Source organism: Mobula hypostoma, chromosome 18 (genome assembly GCF_963921235.1).
Source record: "Mobula hypostoma chromosome 18, sMobHyp1.1, whole genome shotgun sequence".
NCBI classification, from domain to species: Eukaryota; Metazoa; Chordata; class Chondrichthyes; order Myliobatiformes; family Myliobatidae; genus Mobula; species Mobula hypostoma.
This window is the reverse complement of record NC_086114.1, coordinates 4,609,800-4,628,699: the sequence shown is the minus strand read 5'-3', so window position 1 is coordinate 4,628,699 and position 18,900 is coordinate 4,609,800. Positions and strand designations below refer to the sequence as shown.

At 44.2% G+C, this 18,900-nt stretch overlaps 1 protein-coding gene across 7 annotated transcripts in view; it reads right to left on the bottom strand.

The window, feature by feature from the left end:
- Positions 1 to 18,900, bottom strand: part of si:ch211-51a6.2 (neurotrypsin) — a 70,863-nt gene that overhangs the window by 10,833 nt on the left and 41,130 nt on the right. For all 7 annotated transcript variants that reach the window (XM_063070359.1, XM_063070358.1, XM_063070360.1 and 4 more), the window contains 5 exons: positions 18,435 to 18,576; positions 17,116 to 17,321; positions 9,891 to 10,032; positions 4,634 to 4,839; positions 2,447 to 2,525 (listed from right to left, as the gene is read on the bottom strand). In XM_063070359.1, coding sequence (XP_062926429.1) covers positions 2,447 to 2,525; positions 4,634 to 4,839; positions 9,891 to 10,032; positions 17,116 to 17,321; positions 18,435 to 18,576 — 775 coding nt within the window. The remainder of the gene's footprint in view (positions 1 to 2,446; positions 2,526 to 4,633; positions 4,840 to 9,890; positions 10,033 to 17,115; positions 17,322 to 18,434; positions 18,577 to 18,900) is intronic.

Here is an 18,900-nt window from a genome sequence, read left to right as displayed (position 1 = left end):
GACAGTTACCATATCACTCTGAGATGCAGTTGGTGAGTATGCTCTCAATGGTACAGTGGTAAAAGTCCGTCAGTATCCTGGGACAAGAGGTAAGCTTTCTTGATGCTCCGCAGGAAATCAAGGCACTGTTGCGCCTTTTTGATCTGTGTGTGAAAGCTTGTAATGAACCATGATAGTGATGTTTTAGAATAAAGAGGCAAGGAAATACACAGGTATTCACTTGTGCACCAGCAGAGGCAAGGAATTGTCCAAGTATTCACCCGTACACCACAGCACCCAGCAAACGTCAAGTCAACATGAAGGCACCATTTAGTTTCCATCACTTCTTTAGACAGGACGTCAGCCTGGTGGGAACTGGGTCACAAGCTCTCGGAGACCAGCACTAGTTAAGACTGATACAGCCAGTAGTGAGCAGGAAAATAATGAGGGGATCCTGAGAAACCAAAGGAACAGTTCATTCATTACTCCAAAAAGGCAATGACAGCACTAAACGGCAGCCATTACATCGAGCATCTTCTTAAAGTCCAGTGAGAGCCACAAACTCTCTCTGTCACAGAAACAGGCCATTCAGCCCATCTAGTCCATGCTGAACCATTTAAACTGCCTAGTCCCATTGATCTGAACCTGGACCATAACCATCCATACCCTTCCTATCCACGTACCTATCCAAAGTTCTCTTAGACATTGAAATCAAGCTTGCATGAGCCACTGGCAGCTCATTCCACGTTCTCATGATCCTCTGAATGAAGATTAAAGATTAACCCACTTAAACTTTTCACTTTTCACCCGTACCCCATGACCTCCAGTTGTAGTCCCACCTCAGGGGAAAAGGCCTGATTACATTTACCCTATCTATATCACTCATAATTGTTCCTCATGTCCAAATCTTTGTGACCTCTTCTTAATTCACACCAAACCAAAAGACCATAAGATAAAGGAGCAGAATTAAGTCATTTGGCCCATCACATCTGCTCTGCCATTTCATCATGGCTGATCCAATTTTCCTCTCAGCCCCAATCTCCTGCCTTCTCCCATACCCTTTCATGCCCTGACCAATCAAGAATCTATCAACCTTTGCCTTAAATATACATAAAGGCTTGTCATCTACAGATGCCTATGGCAAAGAATTCCACAGAAACATCCACCAAAATCTTGAGAACACTTTTTACCACAGAAATTGATCCTGTTAATTTTAAAGGTGAGCAACTGACCAATATTGCATGGAACCGAAAAGGCTACAGTAAATGGTGGACAGAGCCTAGTCCATCACAAATATAGCCCTCGCACCATTGAGCACATTTACAAGGAGCACTGCTGCAAGAAAGCAGCATCCATCATCTAGGACCCCTACCATCCAGGGCATGCTCTGGTCTTGCTACTACCATCAGGCAGGACGAAGAGAAGCCTTAGGTCCCAAACAGCTAGGTTCAGGAACAGTTATAAGATCATAAGATATAGGAGCAGAAGTAGGCCATTTGGCCCATCGAGTCTGCTCTGCCAATCAATCATAGGCTGATCAATTCTTCCAGTCATCCCCACACCCCTACTTTCACCCCATACCCTTTGATGCCCTGGGTAACCAAGAACCTATCTATCTCTGCCTTAAATACACCCAATGACTTGGCCTCCACAACCGCTCGTGGCAACAAATTCTACAGATTTACCACCCTCTGACTAAAGTAATTTCTCTGCATCTCAGTTCTAAAAGGATCTCCTTCAATCCTGAAGTCGGTTCCTCTTGTCCTAGAATCCTCTACCATGGGAAATAACTTTGCCATATCTAATCTGTTCAGGCCTTTTAACATTCAGAATGTTTCTATGAGATCCCCCCTCATCCTCCTGAACTCCAAGTAATATAGCCCAAGAACTGCCAGACATTCCTCATACAGTAACCCTTTCATTCCTGGAATCATTCTTGTGAATCTTCTCTGAACCCTCTCCAATGTCAGTATATCCTTTATAAAATAAGGAGCCCAAAACTGCACACAATATTACCCTACAACTGTCAGAATCCTAAACTGACGTGAATAACTTCACTCACCTCAACTCTGAATTCATTCCACAACCCATGGACTGATTGTCAATGACTCGATAATTTAAATTTTCAGTGTTATTTGTTTTTATTTGCACAATTTGTCTTCTTTTACACAACAGTTGCTTGTCAGTCTTTGTTTACATATAGTTTTTCATAAATTTTATTGTATTTCTTTATTTTCCTGTAAATGCCTACAAGAAAATAAATCTCAAAGTAAAAGATGGTAACATGTATGTACTTCGATAATAAATTTTACTTTGACTTTGAATATTAACAAATAGTAATCTGGTGGTAAATGGACCTTCACCAAAGACAAGTCCCCAATGTGGCCTCCAATCTCTTCTGCCAGTTGGTTGACGCTGTCCCCACCAAGGAGAGCAGAAAGTGTGAGCCAACATCCCCAGCTCCTACCTGATAGACTTGTTCCCCCCAATGATCCGCTTTTTGCGACGATTCATTGAACGCAGGCCGCATACTGAATGCAAAGAACCTGGAGATCACGCAAGAACAGATAGATTAGTACTTAGGGTGGGAACGGAGTATGGTAGTTCAGTACCAAATCTGTCAATTCGTTCAAGGATCAAGGTTCAGAGATCATGTTTATTCACCATAAACATTTACATGTATTATAAATTGGCTGTGGTGTGTTGGATAGGGCATGCATGCAACAGAATAACAACATTCAACAATTATACAGAATATAGAATTATGTATATAAAAATAAAGTTAGAGATTAAAGTGCAGATGTGGAATAAAATGTGTGTAAGTACGTAAATACCAGCATGTAATTATAATGTAAGCAGCTTTGTAAAAGTGGTTTAAGGTGTTTACAGTGCACTGCAGTGATGGGAGTGATATATAGAGGGGATGGGGGAGTAATTAGATTGGTTGATCATATTAACTGACTAAGGAAAGAAACTTTTAAGATAGCATGAAATTTTTGTTTTAATAGGTTTAGAGCACTTTCCAGAAGGGAGACTTTGCAATGTGGATAATGGCCGCAATGCCCACTTCTTTGTCCTGGATGCAGACAAGTCCTACAGTGTCGGTAGACTGCAGCCAATGAGCTTTTCAGCTAACCTGACAGTTCACTGTAGATTTCTATTATTGTGAGAAGATGCTGCTCCAAACCAGACAGTAATGGCTGATGTGAGGATGCTCTCTACGATGGCAATGTGGAATTGCACTGGTATGTCACAGGTAGAAGGATCTGAAGCAACACGCGAAACGCTGGGGGGGATTCAGTGGGTCAGGCAGCATCTTTGGAGGGAAGTGGACAGTAAATGTTTTGGGTTGAGACCCTTCACATGGATCAGGTGGATTATTTTTTGAACTTATTTCATTTATTTAGAGATACAGTGTGGAATAGACCCCTCCAGTTCGTCAAGCCATGTCTTCCAGCAATCACGAGGACATGTGCAGATGCCGGAATTTCAAGCAACACACATAAAAGTTGGTGGTGAACACAGCAGACCAGGCAGCATCTCTAGGAAGAGGTACAGTCGACGTTTCAGGCCGAGACCCTTCGTCAGGACTAACTGAAGGAAGAGCTAGTAAGAGATTAGAAAGTGGGAGGGGGAGGGGGAGATCCAAAATAATAGGAGAAGACAGGAGGGGGAGGGATGGAGCCAAGAGCTGGACAGGTGATTGGCAAAAGGGATATGAGAGGATCATGGGACAGGAGGCCCAGGGAGAAGGAAAAGGGAGGGGGGAAACCCAGAGGATGGACAAGGGGTATAGTCAGAGGCACAGAGGGAGAAAAAGGAGAGAAAGAAAAAGAATGTGTGTATATAAATAAATAACGGATAGGGTACGAGGGGGAGGTGGGGCATTAGCGGAAGTTAGAGAAGTCAATGTTCATGCCATCAGGTTGGAGGCTACCCAGACGGAATATAAGGTGTTGTTCCTCCAACCTGAGTGTGGCTTCATCTGGACAGTAGAGGAGGCCGTGGACAGACATGTCAGAATGGGAATGGGACGTGGAATTAAAATGTGTGGCCACTGGGAGATCCTGCTTTCTCTGGCGGACAGAGCGTAGGTGTTCAGCAAAGCGGTCTCCCAGTCTGTGTCGGGTCTCGCCAATATATAGACCACATCGGGAGCACCGGACACGGTATATCACCCCAGCCGACTCACAGGTGAAGTGTCGCCTCACTTGGAAGGACTGTCTGGGGCCCTGAATGGTGGTAATGGTGGTAAGGGAGGAAGTGTAAGGGCACGTGTAGCACTTGTTCCGCTTACAAGGATAAGAATCCCCGATTTAGCCCTAGCTGAATTACAGGACAATTTACAATGACCAATTAACCTACTAATCGGTAGGTCTTTGGACTGTGGAAGGAAACTAGAATGATTAGGGGCAGTTGAACTGCAAAGGGATGAGAGAGGACATCTGTGGTGCACCATAGGTCCACTAACAAATAGAATTTAAAATTTCTGGTTTCATCAACTCAAGGTAGTTGCAACAGAACAGGGGTTGAACTGTTGAGAGAGAGAAACGAGACAAACCAAGATCATATATTTGGTAACTCGGTCCAAGTTCTTCAAAGACGCGCACTGGGAGTGTGTCCCACTTATCTCCAAGCTGCCATCATCACTCACCGCTGCTGCCGAGCTCCTCCAACGCATCCTCCTCGTAATCGCAGATCACGCCTGCATCCTCGCTGTGCCAGCAGTTATGGACACCGAATCCTAGTGTGTCACATTCATCCAGTGAGCGCTCGTGGCCCGTGCACTTCACATTGTCCAGATGAATGGGTCCGCGACCCTCCCCAAAGTAGGCCATCGTTCTCGCTTTGGACTGGCCACTGGAAGAGCAAGGGTGTTCAGTCAATGCTCAGTGAGGCACAGAAGGAGGACCTTCAGCCCCTCATGTCTTTATCAAGTATCAACTATCCATTTGCATTAAGCCATTGCTGATTCTCCCCATGATGGTGCAGCGGTTAGTAGGATGATAACCGCTCCAGCAACCAGGGTACAGGTTCACTGCTGTCCATTAGGAGTTTGCACCTTCTCCCCATGGGAACATGACTGACCGCATTCACCTTTGTCCCTTGTCCCTTGTGATTTTACACCTTGATAAGATCACCTCTCAGTGTCTGACTCTGCAAGGAATATAGTCCCAGCCTGTCCAATCTCTCCTTGTAACTCAGTCTCTGAAGTCCTGGCAATGTCCTTGTAAATCTTGTATGCATAGCTTCCATAATATACTTCCTATAGCAGGGCGACCAAAACTGAATACTCCAAGTGTGGCCTCACAAGCGTCCTGTATAATCGCATCGTGACCTCTCAACTTTTATATTTTATGTCTTAATATAAGAAGGACAATATTCCAAACACCTTCTTCACCATCTTATGACTCAACTTTCAGTGAACCATGTACTTGCACTCCCAGGTCCCTCTGTTCCTTTGTTCTACAACACTCCCCAGAGCCCTGCTGTTCACTCTGAAAGACCATGTACTTGTGCTCCCAGGTCCCTCTGTTCCTCTGTTCTACAACACTCCCCAGAGCCCTGCTGTTCACTCTGAAAGACCTTCCGTGATTTGACTTTCTAAAACACAGCACCTCACACTTACACAAATTCAGCTTCATTTGCCATGCCTTGGCCCACTTCCTCAGCTGATCAAGATCTCCCTGTAACTTTTGATAATCTTCTTTGTTCTCCACTGCACCTCCTACATCTGCAAACATATTAAACGTGCCCATTACAGGCTTATCCAAACTGATAATGCACCCATCAGTGACGCCTAAAGCACACCATTAGTCACGGTCCAAGAAACATAGCACATCACAGTACAGCCCCTTCAGCCCACGATATTGTGCCAAGATTTTAACCTGTGCTTTAGGAGCTATGTATCTACTTTCTGTCTGTCAGTATTGTATTTTGTGTTGCACATTTTATTATGAGTTACAGTAATTTGTCACGTGGGTTGGGGCGTGGTTGAAGTAGTTGAGTGTAGTCACATATTCACTCTTTGTCCTTGCTAGCTTAGTTAGGGGTATACCAAGCAGGGGGCGGATATTTTTGTTAACTGCTTATTATGCTAATTGCGTTATCACTAATATTACTAATGTCTCTCAGTCCAACCCTATGTCCCCGTCGTGAAAGGTGGAAACAGGTAAGGCCGGCCATCAAGGCTCTGGTGAAGCTGTGTAGGTCAATCACTTGTACCGAGGTTGCAGAAGCATTGATGGACTCCAACCATACCATTGACTTCAGAGGACGATGGAGACGGAGGTCGGCAATGGTCTATACTCCACTGGGAGTAAGGGTCCAAGTCAAGTCAAAGTAATAACACTGATAACGTTAATTTCATTATTGCTATGCTAGTTACATTGGTTTTGTCACTATATAAGATCATTGGTCTCTGCTGGTTTCGTAATAAAGAATCAAACATACATTTTTTGACTTGGAATTCAGTTATTTGGAAACGTGTTACAAAGTGTCAATTCCCTCACTCAGACTCTCAGCAGTTTTAGTTTGTTTTTTTAAATAGCCGCTTCATAGTCTAAGATCAAGTTAACCCCCTGTTTTTCTTTCATCTATGGTAGCATAGTGGTGAGCATAATGCTTTACAGTACAGGCGACTCAGGTTAAACTCCTGACACTGCCATGAGGAGTTTGTATGTTCTCCCCATGACCACGTGGGTTTTCTCTGACTGTTCCGGTTTCCTCCCGCAGTGCAAAGACATACCGGTTGGTAGATTAATTGTTCATTGTACTGTCTCCTGTGATTAGGCGAGGGTTAAATCGGGGAATGAGAATCAGAACCAGGTTTATAACTCTTGTCACGTGTTGTGAAATTTGTTAACTTAGCAGCAGCAGTTTAATGCAATACATAATATAGAAGAAAAAATAATAATCAATAAATAAATAAATCAATTACCATACAATTACAGTATACGTATATTGAATAGATTAAAAATCATGCAAAAAGCAGAAATAACATATAATAAAAAAGTGAGGTGTGTTCATGTCCATTTAGGAATCGGATGGCAGAGGGGAAGAAGCTGTTCCTGAATCACTGAGTGTGTGCCTTCAGGCTTCTGTACCTCCTGCCTGATGGTAACACTGAGAAAAGGGTATGGGTACTGGGGGGTCCTTAATAATGGACACTGCCTTTCTGAGACACCGCTCCTTGAAGATGTCCTTGGTACTATGTAGGCTAGCACCCGAGATGGAGCCATCTAAATTTACAACCTTCTGCAGCTTCTTTCGGTCCTGTACAGTAGCCCCCACCATACCAGACAGTGATGCAGCCTGTCAGAATGCTCTCCATGGTACATCTATAGGAGTTTTTGAGTGTACTTGTTGACATACCAAATCTCTTCAAACTCCTCATGAAGTATAGTCGCTGTTTTGCCTTCTTCATAACTGCATCGATATGTTGGGACCAGATTAGGTCCTCAGGGATCTTGACACCCAGGAACTTGAAACTGCTCACTCTCTCCACTCCTGATCCCTCTATGAGGATTGGTATGTGTTCCTTCGTCTTACCCTTCCTGAAGCCAACAATCAGCTCTTTCGTCTTACTGACGTCGAGTGCAAGGTTGTTGCTGCGACACGACTCCACTAGTTGGTATATCTCACTCCTGTATGTCCTCTCAGCTCCATCTGAGATTCTACCAACAATGGTTGTATCGTCAACAAATTTATAGATAGTTTTTGAGCTATGCCTAGCCACACAGTCATGGGTCTAGAGAGAACAGAGCAGTGGGCTAAGCACACACCCCTGAGGTGCGCCATTGTTGATCGTCAGGGAGGAGGAGATGTTATCACCAATCTGCACAGATTGTGGCCTTCTGGTTAGGAAGCTGAGGATCCAATTGCAGAGGGAGGTACAGAGGCCCAAGTTCTGTAACTTCTCAATCAGGATTGTGGGAATGATGGTATTAAATGCTGAGCTATAGTTGATGAACAGCATCCTGACAGAAGTGTTTGTATTGTCCAGGTGGTCTAAGGCCATGTGAAGAGTTATTGAGACTGCGTCTGCCGTTGACCTATTGTGGCGTTAGGCAAATTGCTGGGCAGCGTGGCTCAAAGGGCTGGAAGAGCATCCTCTCTGCTATATCTCAATAAAAATGAGCCAACAACCTTCCACTCTCCCCAAGTGCTACCTACCATCAAGCCATTTGGGTATCCAGTTAGTCAACTAATCCAAGATTAATCCCATTTCTTCTCCCAAGATTCCCATCAACCATTCATTTACACACTAGGGACAATTTACAGCGGTCGATTGATCTGCTCAGAAAGTACACAGGACTAGGATTGAATCCAGGTTGCTGGAGCTGTGTGCAGCTTCTTTGCTGGCTTTGCCCTTGCTTTGCCTTCGTCTCTAAATAATGTAGTTTTAATTCATGATTCTTCCTTCTCCATTGTGCTCTGGTGTGGTGCTTGGAGGGATATGGGATAACCACAGGCAATTTGGACTAGTTGTGTGGGTATGGCCAGAGTAGAAATATACATTACTTGTAGTAACAAAATGGAACCTGTATTGTACCAGAGTGCTTTGCTATTGGATCCATGCAACATTATGCTGATGGAACCTGACTCCTTTACAAACAGCAGACCAGCAAACATGTACACTGCCAAGTACACTGATTAAGCAGAAGATTGGAATGCACCCTTTCCTTAAACTTCATGGGTAGCTGTACCTGTGCATAAAGGAGTGACTATTGTGGTTTTTTTTGGAAGTTATTGCCAGCTCTTGTGCGGAGCGAGTCTTCCCTTGCTGCATGTAAAATAAATATGCTTATGATTGATCCACTGAATTAATTGTTGTTTGATATAAGATGTAGCAAAGAGTTGATCGCCATCAGTATAGACTCAATGTGCTGTAATGCTCTATACCAATAAAGATTCTTATGAAAGATTTTGAGGATCAGCTGGAAAGACAGACACAGTAACACCAGTGTACTGAAGGAGGCCAACATGAATAGCATCTGCACCACATTAAAGCAACACCAACTCCAATGGGTAGGTCATGTCATCCAGATGCTGAATTCACGTCTCCCCAATCAGATCCTTTACTCCCAATTGAAGGAAGGTCAGTGAGGCCCTGGTGGGCAAGGGAAATGTTTCAAAGATAACTTCAACATCATTTTTCATTTTGAAATTCAACATTACATCTAAAGACTGGAAAGACCTTGCACTCAATAGATGCACCTGGAGGAAATCTGTTCAAGAGAGAGCTGCGCTACATATGAATGATCTTTGCGATGCCGCGGAGAACAAGCAGCAGCTGTGAAAGGAGAGACTGAACCACTAACCAAAGCCACAACGTACTCTTGCCCAACTGTACCAGAATATGTGGATCTGGATTGGCTTCCACAGCCTCCTGAAGACCCACCAGTAGACAAGCCATTGGGAGAACGTCATATTCAACTCGAGTGATCACAGTACCTACCTACTGGTCTATGAATAAGTGACTATTATTCTTCAGATACGGGATACCTTGAGTAGTACTGACATTCACACCAACATCCATTGACAACTTTGAGCAAAAAAGAACAAAATGCAACTTGCATCATTTTAAAAGGTACTTGTTCAGACAAGTTCTCAGTCCGATTCTGGGCAGTAGAATTCATTTCCACAGTCATTGAGTATATTTAAAGCGGAGGTTGATAGATTCTTGATTAGTCAAAGGTTATGGGGAGAAGGCAGGAGAATGGAGTTGAGAGGGATAATAAATCAGCCACAATGGGATGCTGGAAGCAACTCGATGGGCTGAATGGCCTAATTCTGCTCCTATATCTTATGGACTTAATAGAAGAGTTCCAATACATTACCAGATGTTTCTGAATGCTGCCAATGCACTCACTAATTACTTTAAGATGATCAAAGTCTCCCTGACTCACCTGTAACCCAACTGTCTGCAGACAACCTTCGCATCTACGTCAGTCCAGCCGTCATCGCAGACACTTCCCCACTCTCCACCGAGGTACACTTCCACTCGCCCCTCCTTCCTATTCTCTCCATCCACTAGTCTGATGACTGGCCCTGTGAACACACAAAACCAGCCACGGTCAGAGAGGTTAAAATGTGCACAGAAACCCGAAGCAAAACAAAAGCTTCGCTTGCTGGAAATCAGAAAAAAATGCCAGAAATGCTCAACAAATTAGACAGCATCTGAGGAGTGGGAAACTGAGTTGTAACCGGTAACGTAGAAAACTGCAAGTCCGGTTCATTGTTGAGACCAATGGCAGGGGAGCTGCTCTGCCGTGGTTGTTGCATGAACCAGGCCTTCATGAACATAGAACATAGAATAGTACAGCATAGTACAGGCCCTTCAGCCCACAATGTTGTGCCGACCCTCAAACCCTGCCTCCCATATAAGCCCCCACCTTAGATTCCTCCATATACCTGTCTAGTAGTCTCTTAAACTTCACTAGTGTATCTGCCTCTACCACTGACTCAGGCAGTGCATTCCACGCACCAACCACTCTCTGAGTAAAAAACCTTTCTCTAATATCCCCCTTGAACTTCTCACCCCTTACCTTAAAGCCATGTCCTCTTGTATTGAGCAGTGGTGCCCTGGGGAAGAGGCGCTGGCTATCCACTCTATCTATTCCTCTTATTATCTTGTATGCCTCTATCATGTCTCCTCTTATCCTCCTTCTCTCCAAAGAGTAAAGCCCTAGCTCCCTTAATCTCTGATCATAATGCATACTTTCTAAACCAGGCAGCATCCTGGTAAATCTCCTCTGTACCCTTTCCAATTCTTCCACATCCTTCCTATAGTGAGGTGACCAGAACTGGACACAATACTCCAAGTGTGGCCTAACCAGAGTTTTATAGAGCTGCATCGCGACTCTTAAACTCTTTCCCTCGACTTATGAAAGCTGACATCCCACAAGCTTTCTTAACTACCCTATCCACCTGTGAGGCAACTATCAGGGATCTGTGGACATGTACTTCGAGATCCCTCTGCTCCTCCACACTACCAAGTATCCTGCCATTTACTTTGTACTCTGCCTTGGAGTTTGTCCTTCCAAAGTGTACCACCTCACACTTCCCCGGGTTGAACTCCATCTGCCACTTCTCAGCCCACTTCTGTATCCTATCAATGTCTCTCTGCAATCTTTGACAATCCTCTACACTATCTACAACACCTCCAACCTTTGTGTCGTCTGCAAACTTGCCAACCCACCCTTCTACCCCCACATCCAGGTCGTTAATAAAAATCCCGAAAAGTAAAGGTCCCAGAGCAGATCCTTGTGGGACACCACTAGTCACAATCCTCCAATCTGAATGTACTCCCTCCACCACCACTTTCCGCCTTCTGCAGGCAAGCCAATTCTGAATCCACCTGGCCAAACTTCCCTGGATCCCATGCCTTCTAACTTTCTGAATAAGCCTACCATATGGAACCTTGTCAAATGCCTTACTAAATTCCATATAGATCACATCCACTGCACTATCCTCATCTATATGCCTGGTCACCTCCTCAAAGAACTCTATCAGGCTTGTTAGACATGATCTGCCCTTCACAAAGCCATGCTGACTGTCCCTGATCAGACCATGATTCTTTAAATGCCTATAGATCCTATCTCTAAGAATCTTTTCCAACAACTTTCTCACCACAGACGTAAGGCTCACTGGTCTATAATTACCCGGACTATCCCTACTACCTTTTTTGAACAAGGGAACAACATTCACCTCCCTCCAATCCTCCGCTACCATTCCCGTGGACAACGAGGACATAAAGATCCTAGTCAGAGGCTCAGCAATCTCTTCTCTCGCCTCGTGGAGCAGCCTGGGGAATATTCCGTCCTAATGTGTTTTAACAACTCTAACACCTCCTTTCCCTTAATATCAACATGCTCCAGAACATCAACCTCACTCATATTGTCCTCACCATCATCAAGTCCCCTCTCATTGGTGAATACCGAAGAGAAGTATTCATTGAGGACCTCGCTCACTTCCACAGCCTCCAGGCATATCTTCCCACCTTTATCTCTAATCGGTCCTACCTTCACTCCTGTCATCCTTTTTTTCTTCACATAATTGAAGAATGTCTTGGGGTTTTCCTTTACCCTACTCGCCAAGGCCTTCTCATGCCCCCTTCTTGCTCTCCTCAGCCCCTTCTTAAGCTCCTTTCTTGCTTCCCTATATTGCTCAATAGACCCATCTGATCCTTGCTCCTAAACCTCATGTATGCTGCCTTCTTCCACCTGACTAGATTTTCCACCTCACTTGTCACCCATGGTTCCTTCACCCTACCACTCTTTATCTTCCTCACCGGGACAAATTTATCCCTAACATCCTGCAAGAGATCCTTAAATATCGACCACATGTCCATAGTACATTTCCCTGCAAAAACATCATCCCAATTCATACCCGCAAGTTCTAGCCTTATAGCCTCAGAATTTGCCTTTCCCCAATTAAAAATTTTCCTGTCCTCTTTGATTCTATCCTTTTCCATGATAATTATAAAGGCCAGGGAGCGGTGGTCACTGTCCCCCAGATGCTCACCCACTGAGAGATCTGTGACCTGACCCGGTTCATTACCTAGTACTAGATCTAGTATGGCATTCCCCCTGGTCGGCCTGTCCACATACTGTGACAGGAATCCATCCTGGACACACCTAACAAATTCTGCCCCATCTAAACCCTTGGAACTAATCAGGTGCCAATCAATATTAGGGAAGTTAAAGTCACCCATGATAACAACCCTGTTATTTTTGCACCTTTCCAAAATCTGCCTCCCAATCTGCTCCTCTGTATCTCTGCTGCTACCAGGGGGCCTATAGAATACCCCCAGTAGAGTAACTGCTCCCTTCCTGTTCCTGACTTCCACCCATATTGACTCAAAAGAGGATCCTGCTACATTACCCACCCTTTCTGTAGCTGTAGTGACCTGAGGTGGGGTCGTCTGTTCCAGCCACCTCCTCCAGAGGAGGAGATGCCAGAGTCAGTGTGGCACGGCAGGTATCCATGCTGGGTTGGGGGCTTGCTCTCCAGGGTTCGCTTGGTGGAAGACAAGCTGGATTGTGTTTCTCTGCGGCTGCACTAGTATGTGATGCTGCAGGCTTGTTCTTGTCGACAACATCCCATACACCATCAGCCTCTAGGACCTGACACTCAGGGACTTGAGATGGATTATTATTTTGTGTGACTCTATATTTACTGTTATCTTATACACACTATATGCACCCTGCACTGTGTACGACTATTGGTACTGTGTGTTACACCTCAGTCCCAGAGGAACACTGTTTCGGTTTGGCTGTATTCATGGTGTTTGTGGATATTCGTGGGTACTTATGGGTTCATGGGCATTCATGGGTATGGTTGAATGATAATTAAACTTCAAACTTAAACTTATTGGCAAAGTGTGAACACAAGTTTGCTTTACATTGATGGAATTAAGTGAACAGAATGCACGGTGAAGAGAATAAAGGGAATATCTGCACTTGGATGCAAACCAAGCTTGTCTGGGTAACAATTCCTTTCGATCAAAGAGGGTTTTCATCTATTAACTAGACCCAATCTAATTTAGATTTATCTATTAAAAGTAATAGATTTCACCTAACACCATCCCATTCTGCCATGTTGGTTCATGGCCTCCTCTACTGCCATGATGAGGCCAATCTCAGGCTGGAGGAGAAACACCTCATATTCCATTTGAGTTGCCTCCAATCTGATGGCATGAACATGGGTTCTCTAACTTTAAGTAATTTCTCCCCCCCCCTCTTTTTATCCATCCCCAATTCCAGTTACCCTCTCACCCCTTCTCTTCTCCTCGTCTGTCCTTTACCTCCGTCTAGTGCCCCTCCTCCTTCTCTTTCTTCCATGGGCCACAATCCTCTCCCATCAGATCCCTTCTTCTTCAGCCTTAACTTCTTCCACCTATCACCTCCCAGCTTCTTACTTCAGCCCCCTCCTTCACCTGGCTTCACCTTTATCCTAGCAACACACACAAAATGCTGGAGGAGCTCAGCAGGCCGGACGGCATCTATGGAAAACGGTACAGTCGACATTTCAGGCCGAAACCCTTCAGCAGGACTGGAGAAACAAAGCTAAAGAGTAGATTCACCTTTATCCAGCCCCCTCCTTCACACTCTTATTCTGGCTTCTGCCTCCTTTCTTTCCAGTCCTGATGAAGGATCCCAGCCAAAAACCTCGACTGTTTACTCCACTCCATAGATCCTGCCCGACTTATTAAATTTCTCCAGCACTTTGTATGCATTGGCCAAGATTTCTGATATCTACAGAATCTCTTGTGTGTAGATAAAGCAGGCATTAACTTTTAGATCTCCAGCAATTCCTATGTTGTATATCTCTGTATGAATTTCTGAAGTTTAGAAGAATGAGGGGGATCTCATTGAAACCCATCAATACTAAAAGGCCTAGATAGAGTAGATGTGGAGAGGATGTTTCCTATTGTGGGGGAGCCTAGGACCAGCGGAACACCCTCGGAATAGAAGGATGCCTATTTAGAAACAGATTTGAGGAGGAATTTCTTCAGCAAGAGGTGAATCTGTGGAATTAATTGCCACAGACGGCTGTGGAGGCCAAGTCTTTGGGTATATTTAAAGTGGAAGTTGATAGGTCTTGATTAGTTAGGGTGTCAAAGGTTATGGGAAGAAAGCAGGAGAATGGGATTGAGAGGGATAATAAATTAGCCATGATCAAAAGGTGCAGCAGATTCAATGGGCTGAATGGCCTAACTTTGCTCTCACTGCATGTCTTATGGTCTTAGAGTAGGACTTCCTTTCCTGGAAGGAGATTGAGGGCTGACTTGATAAGATCATCAGGGGCATAGATGGGGTGAAAGCATTTAGTCTTTTAGCCAGGGAGGGAACGCTAAAGACATGAAGGCATAAATTTCAGGTCATTGGTGAGAGATTTAAACGGGACATCAGGGCAGCGTTTTCCTACTGCAAAGGGGCTACATTTTAAATTGGAAGGTAGCATAGTGGTTGGTGTATTGCTTTATAGCACTGGCTGTAAGATCAGGGATCAATTCGCACCGCTGTCTGTAAGGAGTTTGCACATTCTCCCCATGACTCTCTGGGTTTCCTCCAGGTGCTCCAGTTTCCTCCCACAGTCCAAAGTCATTTGGTATATTTATAGAAGTTGATAGATTCGTGATTAGTCAGGGTGTCAAAGCTTATGGAGCAAGGAAGGAGATGGAGTGGAGAGGGATAATAAATCAGCATTAATGGAATGGTAGAGCAGACTCGATGGACTGAATGGCTTAATTCTGCTCCTATGTCTGATGGTCTTGTGGTCAATGTCCCTTCAAGTTCTGGTGTTTCCCTTCTCTCTCCAATTGTTCTAATAATCAATTAATTAAACAAGTAATATCACTGACATGATTTAACCTGAGCGCTGAGCACTTGAGTTGCTGAGGAACAGAGGGCTCTGGACTAAGTGTTAAACGTGGAAGGGTGCTCACTGATCAACATGGACAGGTGGAGCTGAATGGCCCTTTCCGGACGGAATAATTCTTTCCTAAATCCAGGAGTAGGAAACAACACTATAAAGATAAAAATTAGCTTTATTTGTCACATATGCATGAAAACAAAGGATGAAATGCATTGTTTGCATCAAATTAAATCAGCAAGGATTGTACTGAGCATCTAGTAAGTGTTGCCACACTTCTGACACCATCACAGTACGTCCACAGCTTACTGACCCTAATCCGTATGTCTTTGGAATGCGAGGGGAAACTGGAGCACCCGGAGGAAACTCAAACAGTCACAAGGGCAACATACAAACTCCTTACAGACAGTGGTAGGAATTTAACCCCTATAACAGTAATGGTGACGTGAAGCACTGAAGTTACCGTGCAGGTACAGGTAATTTGGAAGATGGGCTGTTCACAAGGGGTATGGAGTCTATAAGTAGGGAAGTTATGACTTGATTTTACAAGACACTGGAGAGACCATCTCATGAATCTCCTGGGAAAGCAGGGCAGGCAGATTCAAGGGCAATGGCAATTCATTTAAAACTCAAAGGAGCTACATTTTAAATTAAAAGGTAGCGTAGTGGTTACTACATTGCTTTATGGTACCGGCTGTAAGATCGAGGTTCAATTCCCTCTGCTGTCTGTAAGGAGTTTGTTCATTCTCCCCGTGACTACGTGGGTTTCCTCCAGGTGCTCTGGTTTCCCCCCACCGTCCAAAGACATAGAGTTAGGGTTAATAAATTGTGTACGTATTGTGTTGGTGTCAGAAGCATGGCAACATGGCTGTCCCAGTACAATCCTCACTGATTTGATTTGACGCAAACAACGTACTTCACTGTATGTTTTGATGCACACGTTGCAAATAAAGCTAATCTTTAACCTTTTATAGAGTCTGTGTGGCAGTAAAGTGGGAACGTTTGGATGGGATTGGCACTGGTCTAATTTAAGGGTGGAGTACACTTGAGAGGCCAGTTGGCCAATTCCTGCTCTCGCTTTGTATGTTCTTTTACAACAATAAGCAAAAATTGTCAGCACTGCCCACACCCTTGAAGAAATAAGAGGAAAAATGAACAATGTAGAAATCAGTCATCGTACCCAATGGTGCACGGTAGTTCATACTATCCCCATCTAACCCCTCGCTGTATCCTCTCATTCCTCTCCCCATGTGTTTATCCTGGGGAAATTGCAGTAAAGCAAAGGTTTACATGATGTCCAGTCAAGGATGGAGTGCAGATAGTGTGCAGAAAGTCCAGGCAGGAAAGGTCTTTGAAGAGAATAGTTTCTCTTTGCATAGCAGGAGGCCTGGAGCCATTTCGCTTACAGAGCCAAACTCACACTAAGAGACAATTACTTTGCTCACTTCAAAATATCATCTGTTATTAGCTTGTAGTTTCTATTGACTTTTAACGTCTGTGTTGTGAATGGTGATTGATCTTGGAAATAAGGAATTTGAACATACCCAGTTTACCAAATGGACAATATCCGTAACTGCTAGTCTATTCTGTTTAAAAATGGCATTTCTCCGTTCAGAATTCAGAACAGGGAGGGTGACAGGGGCCATGCTGCTCTCCTTGTGCACAAGTAAGATAAAGTATGGTTGGGGAATGAGTGCAGCTAACAACCCTGCTGAACGGTGAAAGGTGAATGGGAAACTGCCTTTCACCTCTTACCTGTATGGGTCACTGTTATTTTGTTGGTCTCTTTCTGTGCACAAATCACACCCACATCTTCATGGTGGGAGCAGTCGTGCTGACCCCAGTTGCTCCGAGCACACTCCAGAAGATCATTTTCAGTTCCCAGGCAGACCACGTCATCCAGGAATATGTAGTCAGTTCCCTGTCCAAATTTGCCCTCTGATGCCACCAGTCCAGGGCCTCTGATCGATGTAAACACAAGCAACCGGGGGGAGTAGAGGCAAATTAGTTAACAGAACTTCGCCACAACACAACCTTCAACTTCAAAGCCATCTCGGGCTGGGAAATCATTTCAATTATCCCAAACAGATTAAACAATTTAATTAAGCAAGAAATTTATTTTTCTTTTGCATGACTTCAATTTGGATTCAGAGAATATTAGACTTCAGTAACTATGAATTAAGACTGATTCCACAGCCCACAGACTCTCTTTCAAGGACTCTATAACTCACGTTCTCAATATTATCTATCTATCTATATGCATTTAAACATTTATATACAATTTGTCTTCTTTTGTATATTGGCTATTTGTCAGTCTTTTATATGTATAGTTTTTGTAACTTATATTGTATTACTTTATTTTCCTGTAATTGCGTTCAAGAAAATGAATCTCTAGGTAGTATATGATGATATACAGTGTATGTATTTTGATAATAAATTTACTTTGAATTGCTTTTCATTGATGGCACATGGTACTCCCATTTTAAGCACCCAGGTGAGAAGAATCTTTTTACTGTGAGAGCCCAATCGTAACTGTGATCACACACAGCGATGACGTTACATTAAAGTGACAATCACCTTTGCAATTCGTGTCACAATCTGCTGTATCGCAATTATCACTGCTTTACAAAGAGTGGTGGGATGAATTGGAGCTTTCAATGAGCTAGCACTGTGCTGAGGGGCCAAAAGCCCTCATCGCTGGGGAACAGAGCACAGCAATACACCTAGTAAAGCTGCTGGTTTGCAATGGCTGCAATCCGGCATCCAAGCTGACCCTGGGCACTCTCCCTGTGGAGCTTACATGTTCCCCCTGTGGCCATGTGGGTTTCCCCAGGTGCTCCAGTTTCTTCCCACATTCCAAAGACAAGAAGGTGGCCCAGGTTAACTGGCCACTGGAATAGGCTGTCCCTGGTGTAATTGATGGTGAAACAGAGTCCAGGAAAAGTTAGTAGGGGAAAGGCATCGTTCTCTGAGCTGCCATTAGCTTGAGGGGCTGAATAACTGATTAAGGATATCAGTTCATCGCTTGTTTGTGGCATTGAGATGTCACAGACATTGAAAGAAATTGAAACTACCTGAATCCCAGCTGTCTGCAGACAACCTGCGCGTTCAGTTCAGTCCACATATCATCGCACACCGTTCCCCACACTCCATTCCGATAGATTTCCAATCTTCCCTCAGTGGAATCTCTGCCTCCAACCAGCCGCACAGCACCATCTGCAGTAAGCACCCAACAGACAGTCCATTTTAGTTGCTTGTTTTGTTTAGAGAAGGCCAAAATGCAGAACTGTGGTGAGGAACGGTTGCTGTTGGGCAGAGCAACACACACAAAATGCTGGAGGAACTCAGCAGGCCAGCAGTGCTTCGGGCCGAGACCCGTCATTAAGACTGGACGGGGTACTGTTAGACAGAAACTTGTCATTCCAAAATATCAGAATCAGTTTTTTATCACTGATACAGATGGTGTGGAATTTGTTGTTTTGTGGCAGCAGTACAGTGCAAGGCACAAAAACAATACTGTAAGTCACATTAATAAATAAA